The following is a 10,286-nucleotide window of genomic DNA, read 5'->3' as shown; positions in this document are numbered from 1 at the left end:
TAAAGAGAGGAGTTCACGTGTGATTGGAATGTTTAATAAAGGTCCTGAAATCAGGTTGAGAGTGGGCGGACCTTTGGAAATTAACGCCTGAATCAATGAGCCGCGCACTTATAATTGCAGTTGCAGTTTCAATATGGCAGCTTGCGATTTGTGGGAATCCATCCATGTATCCCCATAGCATATACAGATGCTGCCATAAAGCCCCAACAGTTAGGAAGTATATTTTATTGGGCATTTCAATGACTTATCCACTCAATTAATCCAGACGTGACGCCACATCATAATGGGTCTATGTGGACGCTAGACCATTCATGAACTTGAACCCGCTTCGAGCTTGTTGTTTGTCCGTCTCTCGAGATGGAAAGTTACTCTGTTTGTCACCTGTTTATGTGGACAATACTTCATCTGGCTGAACGCCATTACATCAGTGCGTGTACGATGACAAACAATTAGATTCGCAGCCGGCAGTTTTATTTTCCATGAATTCTAGGTTAATGTCAATGCCGCAACATGAATCGGCGGCGGCGGCACTTCTAGAACTGGTTTTAGCCACCAGAACATTTCTATAAAAGAGACAAGTGGCAACAAGCTTGCCCCAATCCCAAATCGTAGACAGCCGAATACACACACAATGCGTTCGCACAAATCGGAGATCTTCTGCTGGAGCTGCCTTCTCCTTCTGGCCGTGCCATCTACAAGAGCCGCTTCCGTCTGGCAGCTGCCCAGCCCCGAGCAGGTGTACGAAGAGCTGGACAGTTGCCGCCTTCAGTCGCAAGGACAGGATGCGGAAACGTTGAGATGTCTGGTGGAGAGGCTCGGCCTGTGGTCCGACGAGAGTGGCTACAATGCAAAGCGCATAGCAAAGATCTTTGCGGGCCACAACCAAATGGAGGAGCTGCAGCTCGTGGTCGACTACTGCAACAGCAGAGAGCAACGTCTGAATCAACCTGATGAATGGGCCTACCAGGCCTACAAGTGTGCCACCTCTGGAAGATTTGGGCATTGGGTCAAGGATTACATGAAGCAGAAAAATGATACATAAAATATACATACTAATAAGTCCCATTGCTAGTTATTAAGAATTAATTTAATTAAATGCAAAACAATTTTAAATTTCCAACACTTTGGCGGTTTGGCCAGCGCTGCCATCTCGTCTGGAGGTTTTTGCTGGCGCTGCCAGAGGGCCGCGATACGGGCTGCTGCCGCCATCTATTGGCAATATTTCAATGTGAAGTGGCGCCCCAGGTGTTCGCTTCCAACAAAGACCAACATCGATATAATTATCGAAAAACTGCCATCAAATTCAAACAGTGGATTTAAATCATTTAAATTTAATTTGAGTTTTCATTCAGATAATTTAAATATTTATTATTTACTTCTCTTGCAGCTGTGTAAGGGATGGCAATGTGTGATTTTATTGAACTTTTGACAAACGATCAGGAATGTTCTGGTCCGAGGATGTTCCAAATGTCGGTCCTAGACCTGGACGCTGTGTTGCACCAAATGCAGATTGGCATTCATGAAGCACATGCCCGAGTGGTAGGCCTTGGCGCACGAATCGTGCTCCTTCGCATTGGTCTCGGCGCACTGCTCAATCTTCTGGTGCGTCTCATCGGAATGATCCACCTGGGCATTGGGGCCCGAGAGCTGAACGTGCACTTTGTGCACATCGAAGCCGTGCTCCGCGTCGTAAAATCCGAACTTCTCGAAGATGCAGGCCATATAGCAGTGTGTCACCGCATCGTCGGGGAACTGCCACTTCTTGTATTTGGCCACGAGCTCGGCGGGAGCATTTACCTTCTCCACGCAGGCGTTACGATAGGAGACCAAATCGTCGTGGCTCTTCACAACATAGGCGGAGGCTCCATCGGCGTGGTGGTGATGATGCTCATGGTGGTCGGCGGCACAAACGAGCGCCAGGCTCAGCAGCAGAATGAGAAACTTCATGGTGATGTCTTTTCGGGAATGCAACTGCAACTGCACTTTTTGCTGCGCTCGGCGTTTGTATTTATAGCCAAACGGCCGCTTCTAATACCAAGGCACTGATTACACGCTCCCTCCTGTCGATAGATTAATTGGATTCTTGGGTCGCTAAGCGGGAGATCGACTGGTCCATTGATTGCCTTATCAGTGGGCCAGGGGCCAGCAAGCAAATAAAGACGTTTGCACAGCTGTCAACATGTCGTGTCTGAAGTGCATCTGGCTCTTATCGCCAATGAGGTGATCAGCGGGAGATTGCAGTACGCAATTATTCCGCTGAGCATCCAATATACGAGCCGAGCCGATCAAAACAGCAAAAAGGGAAAGCGAAAGTTACGCCAAAGCCAAGAAGAAAACACGGCGGGCAGGGGCTTACGCCCACAACAGCTGTTTGGTCTAACAATCTTCGAATTGACCCCCCAGATCTGTCGGCGTCTGTTGCACGAGTGTGGGTGCAGGGGAGACCCGACTGACACTTCTCACCTCTGCTCTGGCAGTGAACGTGACTGCAGGCAGTGGTAGCTCATGGTGGAGAGGGGGGGATTACGACTGCATTAACAATCTGGTTAACAATCGAGTGGTGTGGCGGCAGCAGCTAGTTAACAGCCACTAAGACAAATCAGCAGCAGCAGCAGCAACAGCAGCAAAAACAATTGTTCTGTGGCTTTTCTGGCTAATGAAAGTGAAACCTAGCCAGCGTAAGCCTCATTTGTCATGGACCTAGAATAAAGACAAGCTGTGAACGGGCGGGGATGCCGACACACTCTGATGTGTGGAGAGCTGAACAAATTCCTTTGCTGCCATTCTACACTTTCGCCCGGTTTATTGCATTCAATTAAAGCCGCAAAAAGCAATTAAAGCGAAGCTACAATAAACGAAAAGCCATCCCAGAGGAAAGCTATTTGGGTTGCTGTTTTGAACTGATCGAATGGGGGCATACCCTACGAAGAACTAATATTGGGAGGAACGAAATCCATTCCAAAAGTCTAGGCAACTGTTGCAACTAGGCCACTGTAAAACTGGGCCAACTGCCAAGAAGTTCCTGCCAGTGGGCCAATAAAAACCAAAAGCCACCACATCGCAGCTCAACCTCCAACATCCCACCACCAGCTTCCAATCTGCAACACCATCAAGCAGCAGGCATCAGGCAACACCGAAGGTATAAAAGGTTGGCCTATGTGCGCGCCCAGCGTTCGCTCCCAAGTCCAATAAGAAACGCGCGTGCGCAGCCGTCGCCATTGCCAGTCGAACGTTAGCAGCCTCCGCGTCAACTTGTGCTCCGGTCTTCAGTCTCGGTCTCAGTTTCTCTCTCTCTCTCTCTCTCTGTGTGTGCTGTGTGTGTGTGCTAGGTTCCACATCGAAGACCCCTTCGCCAGCGCCAAGCTCTCTGTGCACTGCACTGCACTTGGGTTTTTGCATGTGCATTATATTATTTATAGCAACTTGTTTTCAAAGTCATTACGTGTCGTGAACGCCGCCCCGTCGTTGCTGAACCAATTGTGCATTTTAAAAACAATTCAATAAGCCGCAGCTGGCTTCAGCTGCAAGCGGCCAGAAGGCTAAGTAAACAAGGCTCCGGCTGAGACACATTCAACAATTTATGCGATATCTTTTTGGGCTTTTCTGGCGCTTCCTGACACATCATTCTCGGCGTGCACTGCCTGCATACAAAACTCACGGCAAAAATATGCAAATGGAAAAGGTAAGCCAAACCCTAATGGATCAATCTGTTTCGATTGATTTGTGCCCAAAACACTTCTCTCTGTCTGGGTTACACTTTCACTTTCGTTGCCCATCAAAGCGTCAGGTTTAAGGTTACACCATTTGGCCGCATGCCATCTAATTTGCCTTTGAACTGGTCCACAGTCTTAGCCATGACTCTGGCTGGCTGGCTGGCTGGCTGGCTGGAGTCAGAGCTGAGTCAGAGCTGGGCAGTGCAGGCGAGTAAAACCAAAGCGAATAGGAGCGAGAATGGGTGGAGAGTGGGTCTAGGAATAGACAGACAGACAGACAGACAAACAAATGTACATAAGAGCAGATACGTAGATCATGCCACATGATTCTGCAGAAAGAACTATTGTTTCCTATGATTATGAGTAAGAGATCAACAAAATGTACAAGAATTCATGCTTTCAAATGGAATTGGTCTAAGAGTTTTGGGTTCGTTTCTGCTGCTTGTATTTGCTTCCAAATGGAATGTTTATTTTTGGCTGCAAGCTGCAGCTCATAGCAGTTGAAATGGCAGCCCCCCCTCCAAATGCCCCTAGGTCTGGCACCCACATGGGGAGGGCTCTCTTGTTTTGGGGCCTATCAAACACCTACAGCAATGCGATCTTCAAAGCTAGCCGCCTAACTGCCTCAAAACATTTTCAACTATCACTTTTAACGGATTATTACAATGGCATGGCCTGCCCTGCCTCACACACTTGGCCACTCAATGTGGCCCAATTTCGTTTAGCTGAAGTGCAGCACTCCGCCACTCCACTCCACTCCAATCCAATCCACACCACTCCACACATGATCAAGCTCAAGCATTACGATTATTGTGTCTGGGTGATTCGATTCATTTCATTTCACTACTAAGGCCAGGCCAGGCCAGGCCAGCTGGGGCACAACGCGGACCGCAACGAAAACGAAAATAGAAAAGGAAAAGCGTTGAAAATTGCTCTCCTCTCTGTCTGTTGGTCTGATCTTTTCTATTTTTGAAAGCCGAGATCACGGGGCAGGCGCATGTGGGTGGAGATTGTTTACGCCAAAGGAAAGTCAAAGTGAAATGCATGGAAAGCAAAGCAAATTGCCAGTCAGCTCCAGGAAGGGGGCCAGGGGCCAATGAGCATACAGCCCAGCCCTGTGCAATAGGGGGGCGTAAGTAATCCGAGAGCAGCAATTTGAGAGCAGCGGCAGCTGTGGAGGGAGATCAAGATCAGAAACTCGGTCACTCAGTTGCGCGGATCAGTTGCTTCAGTGCATTTTCCATGCCCCAGCAACTTGTTTAACCGGACCTAGACCTAGGCAAAATCTCTCTAGGGTGGCGGTCTGCTCTGCTCTGCTGTGCTGTGCTGTGCAAAGGAAAGCCCCAAGAAGTCTGTTTTTTCTGTGTGTGTGTTGCCTGGGCCCAAGAGGTTCAGCGATCGGTGGAACAGTTGGGTTCGTCCGGTTCGATCAGCTCCGCGTAATCCAATTAAAGGCACAATCTACATTTCAATTCAAAACTAATGAAGTGTAGTTAATTCACAACAATGGCAGACATGTGTTGAATGCAGCAACTGGCAGGCGGAGGGGGCAGCAGCCGCTGGCATTTGAAAGGCTTTGAGGGGGCAGAGGGTAGTCGAGAACCGGGCAGGGCCCCTGCCAAGCTTCCATTACTAACGAGCCATGCCATGGTTTGCCTGAGCTGGGAGCTGGGCGCTGGGGAGTCCAACTTCCGTCAAACAACCGTCGATTGTGCGTAGTCCCAACAATTCATTGATTGATTGTCGATATGGCAATCAATTAAATAGATTATGAATTCTCATTGGGGGCTGGGGGCTGGGGACTGGGGTTGTGACAATCCAGGGACAGCTGTCCGTGGCAGGAAAAACTTGAAAAATTAAAGCAAAAAATTCACTTACAGCGCACGCTGCTGCTTCTGCTGCTGGGCCTCGTGCTGCTGCTGTGCCGCCTCGACGCATCCCAAGCCGCGCGTCGTCTGCGTAAGAAGCCAAGAGTCTACAATGCGCTCATCACCACCGACGATAATCTGACCTCCAGCAGGGCCTATCCTGTCATTCAGCCCACCATACATGAGCCGGGCTATGCGCCCCTTGGACCCTACAATCCCTACGGCTACTACAGTCCCCCCTTGGTGCGGTTCGGCCAGCCCATTGTGCCCGGCTTGACGCCCAACGAACGGGTGAGTGGAGGGTTTTGTTGCGGTCCAATCCAAAGCTAAGTATTGTCTTTTATAGCTGCCTTATCCGCTGCCCACTGGAGCACAGTATCCGTCGGCTGGATTTGCACCCTACGAGCAGCGACAGCCTGTGGATGCGCCTGTGGAAAGGCCTGTGGAGCAACAGCCACTGCCACAGGTGGCTGCGCCATCACTGGAGCCCCAGGAGATGACCAAGGAACAGATGCCGCTGCCATTGAACGAACAGGGACTGCCGCCCGTACTCATCCGGCTGCCGTCGCAGTACACGGGTCAGCCGACGCATCTGCCCCCCTATCCGTACAGCCAGTATCCGGTGATCTATGACCAGCAGGATGGCTATGTGCGCCAGAACTATCTGCCGCCCTACGATTACTATCCCACACAAGGCTATCCAATTCGAGAGCCCACAGCAGCAGCAACCGCACCACCAGCACCACCCTCGCCGCCCAAAGAGGAACAGCCAGAGCCACAGCCACTGCCGTTGGAACTGAACCTGGAGCCGGTGCAGCCCAGCTTTGAGGACATCAGAAACGGATCGCAGAGTAAAAACAGCCAAGTTCCGGATGTGCCGCCGCCACCAATACCCTCGGGTCCCAGGCGTCCGCGACCCGCTGAGCCTGATAATTGAGGAGCAGGAGCGGAGGACGCGCGCACACACAAAATCCAATCCACACACGTATTTATTACCATATTTGTACAATGTCGTTTAACCCGTAAGCTTAGCAAGTGAAGTGTTCGCATCACAGATAACAGAATAAAATGTAAAATCGCCAAAGCGGTGAATGAACTTGGTTTGGCTGGACAACGTGCCCCCTAGGGAACTGATGACTGCTTTCGCTTTCCACTGATCTGGGGGGAATTGTTTATCTTTGCATGGCAGGGACTATAAATGCAGCTGACACTGCAGACTGGGGACACAGTTTGCATCGGAAGAGTTTTGCAGAATGAAGCTGACACTGCTGCTGGTTCTGTGCTGTTGCCTCGTTGGCCTGGGTAAGCAACTTGCACAGTCTTTTCGGGTTTCTGCTCACACTACGGCTTTGTCTAGTCTTTGGCAATGCCATGACCATGGCCACCAAGCCACCATTTTTGCGTAGCCGTTACAGTCTGCGCTGGCGGAAAACGACACCAGCTGCCACAGAGGCAGCCACTGGACAGCCCATGGAGCTGGCCAACTCCACGGAGCAACCCAAAATGCGATCTTCAACGGCCAATGCGGACTATGATTACTATGGCAATGGCGAGGCAGAAAATGTGGTGCATAAGTAATCAAACCGCCACAGTTAATTATATTGGATTTTGAATTCTAATTAATCAGCGCACTCAACAGAACTGTCAACTCAAGGGAGAAAAAGCTGTTTATTTAACATATTGAAAGCTATCAATCAAATGATATAACAAATAACTAATAAAAATAAAGTCACAAATTTGAATTTGAATTTTAATTAAAACTATCGTTTTTCGAACTGCCCAACGCGCTTGTATAAAGCAAGTTGGCATTCCAGTCAACAGCTGTTCATCTCACTCTTAAGCGCAAAAATTAGTGGGAGAGAGTTTTGAGTGTTCTCTTTCGACTGGGTCATGGCAAGGTGAGTTATGTGGTGAGGTGGGTTTTATCCTTAAAATCTTTAGATTTTGCCCTTATACTTGCGGCGCAATCAAAAGATCAACTTCAAATGTTTCTTCTTCCTTTTTGCGGAAAATGTTTCTTCTTCTTTTTTGAGGATTTTTGTTTTTAGTGCTGCCAGATTGGTTCACAGCGAATCGGTAATGAAACGGGTAACAAAATATCATGGTGTGGCAGCCAGCAGCAGCTACGAATTGCACGAGTCTGGCAGCGCCAGAAACAACGATGACGTCACATTCGTTTTATGTTGTTTTTGTTTAAACAATGCAATAAAAATGACTTCTGAATACTAGCCAGTCTTGTAGAAAATTTATGTATCTATCGGATAAAATTATTTGTTTAGGGCTGAGAGGGCTAACTAGCTAATAATATTAAACTGAATAACAAAATCGGTCAATATCTTGTCAGTATGTGTACGGTATATTTACAGTATTTAATGAAAAAGAGACGGTAAATTCTGGTATATTTCTGAGGACCAGCTGGTTTGCACGCAAACCGGTTTTGGAATACAAAATGTTATTAACAAATGTGATTAAAAGTAACTTTCAAAAAGCTGCAAATCTACTTGCCAGCAGTCGGAGTAAATCTGGTTTATTTCAAGCCAAATCCACTGTCGAGAGATACTGTGGGGGGTGGGGGTGAGTAGCTACGCTTGATGCTGTGATTGGGCGAGATATTTGAGAAGCTTTTGATTTACGCGCAGCAATCGCAAAGCCAAATCGAATTCAGCTATCTATACGACGCCAGAAACGAGAGCGGCAGCAGCAACTGGTGGCGGTGTGGGGCTCTGCAGATTCTACAGCACTCAAAAACAAACCGCAACAGGGAAAACACGCAAAATGGTGGTGAGTTGGGAAATTGTTCGCTCAATAAAGTTTATCAAAAGACTGTCTTTGACGCCCGCTTATCGCCTCACAACCTGACCCCCGAGGCCAAGTTAAGGCTTTAAAAATGTGTGTATTGCTTCTATTTTACATACTTGTTGCTCCGCGCAGGTTAAACTAAATGAACAGGAACGTGCCGAGAAGCTGCAGCCCCTGCTGGACGCTGGCTGGACTTTGGTGGATGGTCGCGATGCCATTTACAAGCAGTTTGTCCTGAAGGACTTCAATCAGGCGTTCAGTTTCATGACAGGCGTGGCCCTGCTGGCCGAGAAAATTAACCATCATCCGGAGTGGTTTAATTGCTACAACAAAATCAACGTCACACTCTCCACCCACGACGTGGGCGGCTTGAGCTCCCAGGACATTCGCATGGCCAATTACTTTGAGACGCAGGCCAATTTGTTGAAGTAATTAATAGTTCTTGTATTCTCTCTTGTAATCCAATAAATGTTCAGCCTAATGTGGACTTGCTAAAGATCTGATATTCGGCCTCCTCTGTGACATCCGGAGATGTTTCGTCCTCACTGTATCCGAGCTTCTTGTAGAAGGATATGGAATCCTCGTTATTCTTCAGCACTGTAATCATAACCTTTTCGAGATGCCAGTGGCGGGCACAACCCTCCAGGGCTTGCATCATAAAGCGCCCCAGGCCGTTGCGTTGAGAGCTGGCCGCAACATGCATTTCGTAGCTGCAAAACAAAGACAAGTTAACTACTCATATATGCAGCAGGGGCATGTTCAACTCACCAATAGAGTATGCAGTCTAAGTTCTCCATGTCGAAGCGAAACATACAATAGGCCACCATCTCTTTCTTGTTGTTTTGTGCGAACAGGTAGCGGGCCCAGTTCTTGTTGTGTTCGGCCGCCTTCACTTTTGGCTGCCAGCCCATTTTTAACTGTTTGTAGTAGGGTCCCACGTTAATCTCTGCCAACTTAAAGGCCCATTTTATGGATTTCGCATCGGCATCGCTCTTGGTCCGGCAAATCAATCTGAACTCTTCTCCGGACGGGGCTGTGTACTTATCGTATGGCAATGTGTCGAGTGGATTCTTGGCACGTGCAGCCGCCTCTACAATCTTCTGTTTGGCTCCGGTACTGAGCTCGTCCTGGTTTCCCATTATATTTCAATTATAAATTACGCGAAAACAACAAACAAAAAAGTCAAGCGCGCAAACCAGTGATGGCAAAACACACACATGCAGGCTATCGATTATTCTTACGAGTTTTTCTTGACCGCTAGATGTCTCCGTGACAATTTCAACACTGCTATTTTCAAAATAAAGAGCCGATATATATTTAACATACCATCCCTATGAACTCAAGACTTTTGTTTACATTTTCCAATTAAGTATATTTAATAAAATTAAGTACTTTTGGTACATATTATAAGGCTTGCAGACTGCTGACAGTATTGTAGGCATCAACAGTTTCACTACACAAGGTAAGCGTCGTGGCAACCATTTGATTTGCCTAGAACTGCTGACGTTATCACTCTGAACCAAACCCCACAGAATCGCAAGCAACAGCAATGTTTAAAAAGTCAAAACCAAAGACAGAGCCACCGCCAACTGCCCCAACTGTGGATGAAATGCTGGCGGATATGGAAACATTTGAAGTCCAACAGCCTCCCGTAGCCACCAGCACAGACAATTCCGATTTGGAACATGAATTGCTGACGGATCCGGAGAATCTACCGCTCCAGACGTGGTGGCAAGTGTTTGATACCTACGATCAAAAGGTCGCGAAACTGGCTGCCACAGTAGACACCTTGGAGTCCCAAAAAGAGCAACTGCAATTCTGCTGCGCGACGCTGGAGAAGAATGCCCAAGAACTACGTGACGGCATACAGCAGCAGCAGTCGTTGATTAAGAATGATGTTAATTAA

The 10,286-nt window shown here is 48.1% G+C and overlaps 7 protein-coding genes across 7 annotated transcripts; 5 read left to right on the top strand and 2 right to left on the bottom strand.

The window, feature by feature from the left end:
- Positions 1–586: 586 nt before the first annotated feature.
- Positions 587–1,141, top strand: LOC111079508. The gene has a single exon (XM_022374705.2). It carries the CDS (start codon positions 632–634, stop codon positions 1,040–1,042), a length of 411 nt encoding a protein of 136 aa, XP_022230397.2. The 5' UTR covers positions 587–631; the 3' UTR covers positions 1,043–1,141.
- A 251-nt stretch (positions 1,142–1,392) lies between these two features.
- Positions 1,393–1,991, bottom strand: LOC111079495 (general odorant-binding protein 99b). The gene has a single exon (XM_022374688.2). The coding sequence runs from the start codon at positions 1,945–1,947 to the stop codon at positions 1,477–1,479; it is 471 nt and encodes a 156-aa protein (XP_022230380.2). The 5' UTR covers positions 1,948–1,991; the 3' UTR covers positions 1,393–1,476.
- Positions 1,992–3,248: 1,257 nt separating this feature from the next.
- Positions 3,249–6,680, top strand: LOC111079498 (vegetative cell wall protein gp1). Its single transcript, XM_022374692.2, has 3 exons — positions 3,249–3,682; positions 5,594–5,872; positions 5,928–6,680. Exons 1-3 carry the CDS (start codon positions 3,581–3,583, stop codon positions 6,516–6,518), a joined length of 972 nt encoding a protein of 323 aa, XP_022230384.2. The 5' UTR covers positions 3,249–3,580; the 3' UTR covers positions 6,519–6,680.
- A 104-nt stretch (positions 6,681–6,784) lies between these two features.
- On the top strand, positions 6,785–8,034 carry LOC111079502. The gene is made up of 3 exons (XM_022374696.2): positions 6,785–6,883; positions 6,939–7,479; positions 7,948–8,034. The coding sequence occupies exons 1-2, from the start codon at positions 6,835–6,837 to the stop codon at positions 7,157–7,159; spliced, it is 270 nt and encodes an 89-aa protein (XP_022230388.2). The 5' UTR covers positions 6,785–6,834; the 3' UTR covers positions 7,160–7,479; positions 7,948–8,034.
- Positions 7,992–8,878, top strand: LOC111079500 (pterin-4-alpha-carbinolamine dehydratase). The gene is made up of 3 exons (XM_022374694.2): positions 7,992–8,155; positions 8,221–8,362; positions 8,513–8,878. The coding sequence occupies exons 1-3, from the start codon at positions 8,031–8,033 to the stop codon at positions 8,810–8,812; spliced, it is 567 nt and encodes a 188-aa protein (XP_022230386.2). The 5' UTR covers positions 7,992–8,030; the 3' UTR covers positions 8,813–8,878.
- On the bottom strand, positions 8,800–9,601 carry LOC111079499 (N-alpha-acetyltransferase 40). Its single transcript, XM_022374693.2, has 2 exons — positions 9,149–9,601; positions 8,800–9,090 (listed from the first exon to the last, which is right to left on the bottom strand). Exons 1-2 carry the CDS (start codon positions 9,517–9,519, stop codon positions 8,853–8,855), a joined length of 609 nt encoding a protein of 202 aa, XP_022230385.2. The 5' UTR covers positions 9,520–9,601; the 3' UTR covers positions 8,800–8,852.
- Positions 9,602–9,697: 96 nt separating this feature from the next.
- LOC111079501 lies at positions 9,698–10,286 on the top strand. Its single transcript, XM_022374695.2, has 2 exons — positions 9,698–9,842; positions 9,913–10,286. The coding sequence occupies exon 2, from the start codon at positions 9,930–9,932 to the stop codon at positions 10,284–10,286; it is 357 nt and encodes a 118-aa protein (XP_022230387.2). The 5' UTR covers positions 9,698–9,842; positions 9,913–9,929.

Source organism: Drosophila obscura, unplaced genomic scaffold, assembly GCF_018151105.1.
Source record: "Drosophila obscura isolate BZ-5 IFL unplaced genomic scaffold, ASM1815110v1 contig_150, whole genome shotgun sequence".
Lineage (NCBI taxonomy): Eukaryota > Metazoa > Arthropoda > Insecta > Diptera > Drosophilidae > Drosophila > Drosophila obscura.
The sequence above is the reverse complement of the archived record's forward strand: the minus strand, read 5'-3'. Positions and strand labels throughout refer to the sequence as shown.

Excerpts from the sequence above, each read along its gene's own strand:
- LOC111079500 (XM_022374694.2), top strand. The coding sequence starts at position 8,031 with ATGTTATTAACAAATGTGATTAAAAGTAACTTTCAAAAAGCTGCAAAT. Across the intron at positions 8,156-8,220 it reads AGATACTGTGGGGGGTGGGG|CAATCGCAAAGCCAAATCGA; the intron begins GTGAGTAGCTAC and ends ATTTACGCGCAG. Across the intron at positions 8,363-8,512 it reads GGAAAACACGCAAAATGGTG|GTTAAACTAAATGAACAGGA; the intron begins GTGAGTTGGGAA and ends TGCTCCGCGCAG.
- LOC111079495 (XM_022374688.2), bottom strand. The coding sequence starts at position 1,947 with ATGAAGTTTCTCATTCTGCTGCTGAGCCTGGCGCTCGTTTGTGCCGCC.
- LOC111079501 (XM_022374695.2), top strand. The coding sequence starts at position 9,930 with ATGTTTAAAAAGTCAAAACCAAAGACAGAGCCACCGCCAACTGCCCCA.
- LOC111079502 (XM_022374696.2), top strand. The coding sequence starts at position 6,835 with ATGAAGCTGACACTGCTGCTGGTTCTGTGCTGTTGCCTCGTTGGCCTG. Across the intron at positions 6,884-6,938 it reads CTGTTGCCTCGTTGGCCTGG|TCTTTGGCAATGCCATGACC; the intron begins GTAAGCAACTTG and ends GGCTTTGTCTAG.
- LOC111079498 (XM_022374692.2), top strand. The coding sequence starts at position 3,581 with ATGCGATATCTTTTTGGGCTTTTCTGGCGCTTCCTGACACATCATTCT. Across the intron at positions 3,683-5,593 it reads AAAATATGCAAATGGAAAAG|CGCACGCTGCTGCTTCTGCT; the intron begins GTAAGCCAAACC and ends ATTCACTTACAG. Across the intron at positions 5,873-5,927 it reads GCTTGACGCCCAACGAACGG|CTGCCTTATCCGCTGCCCAC; the intron begins GTGAGTGGAGGG and ends TGTCTTTTATAG.
- LOC111079508 (XM_022374705.2), top strand. The coding sequence starts at position 632 with ATGCGTTCGCACAAATCGGAGATCTTCTGCTGGAGCTGCCTTCTCCTT.
- LOC111079499 (XM_022374693.2), bottom strand. The coding sequence starts at position 9,519 with ATGGGAAACCAGGACGAGCTCAGTACCGGAGCCAAACAGAAGATTGTA. Across the intron at positions 9,091-9,148 it reads TTAGACTGCATACTCTATTG|CTACGAAATGCATGTTGCGG; the intron begins GTGAGTTGAACA and ends TTTGTTTTGCAG.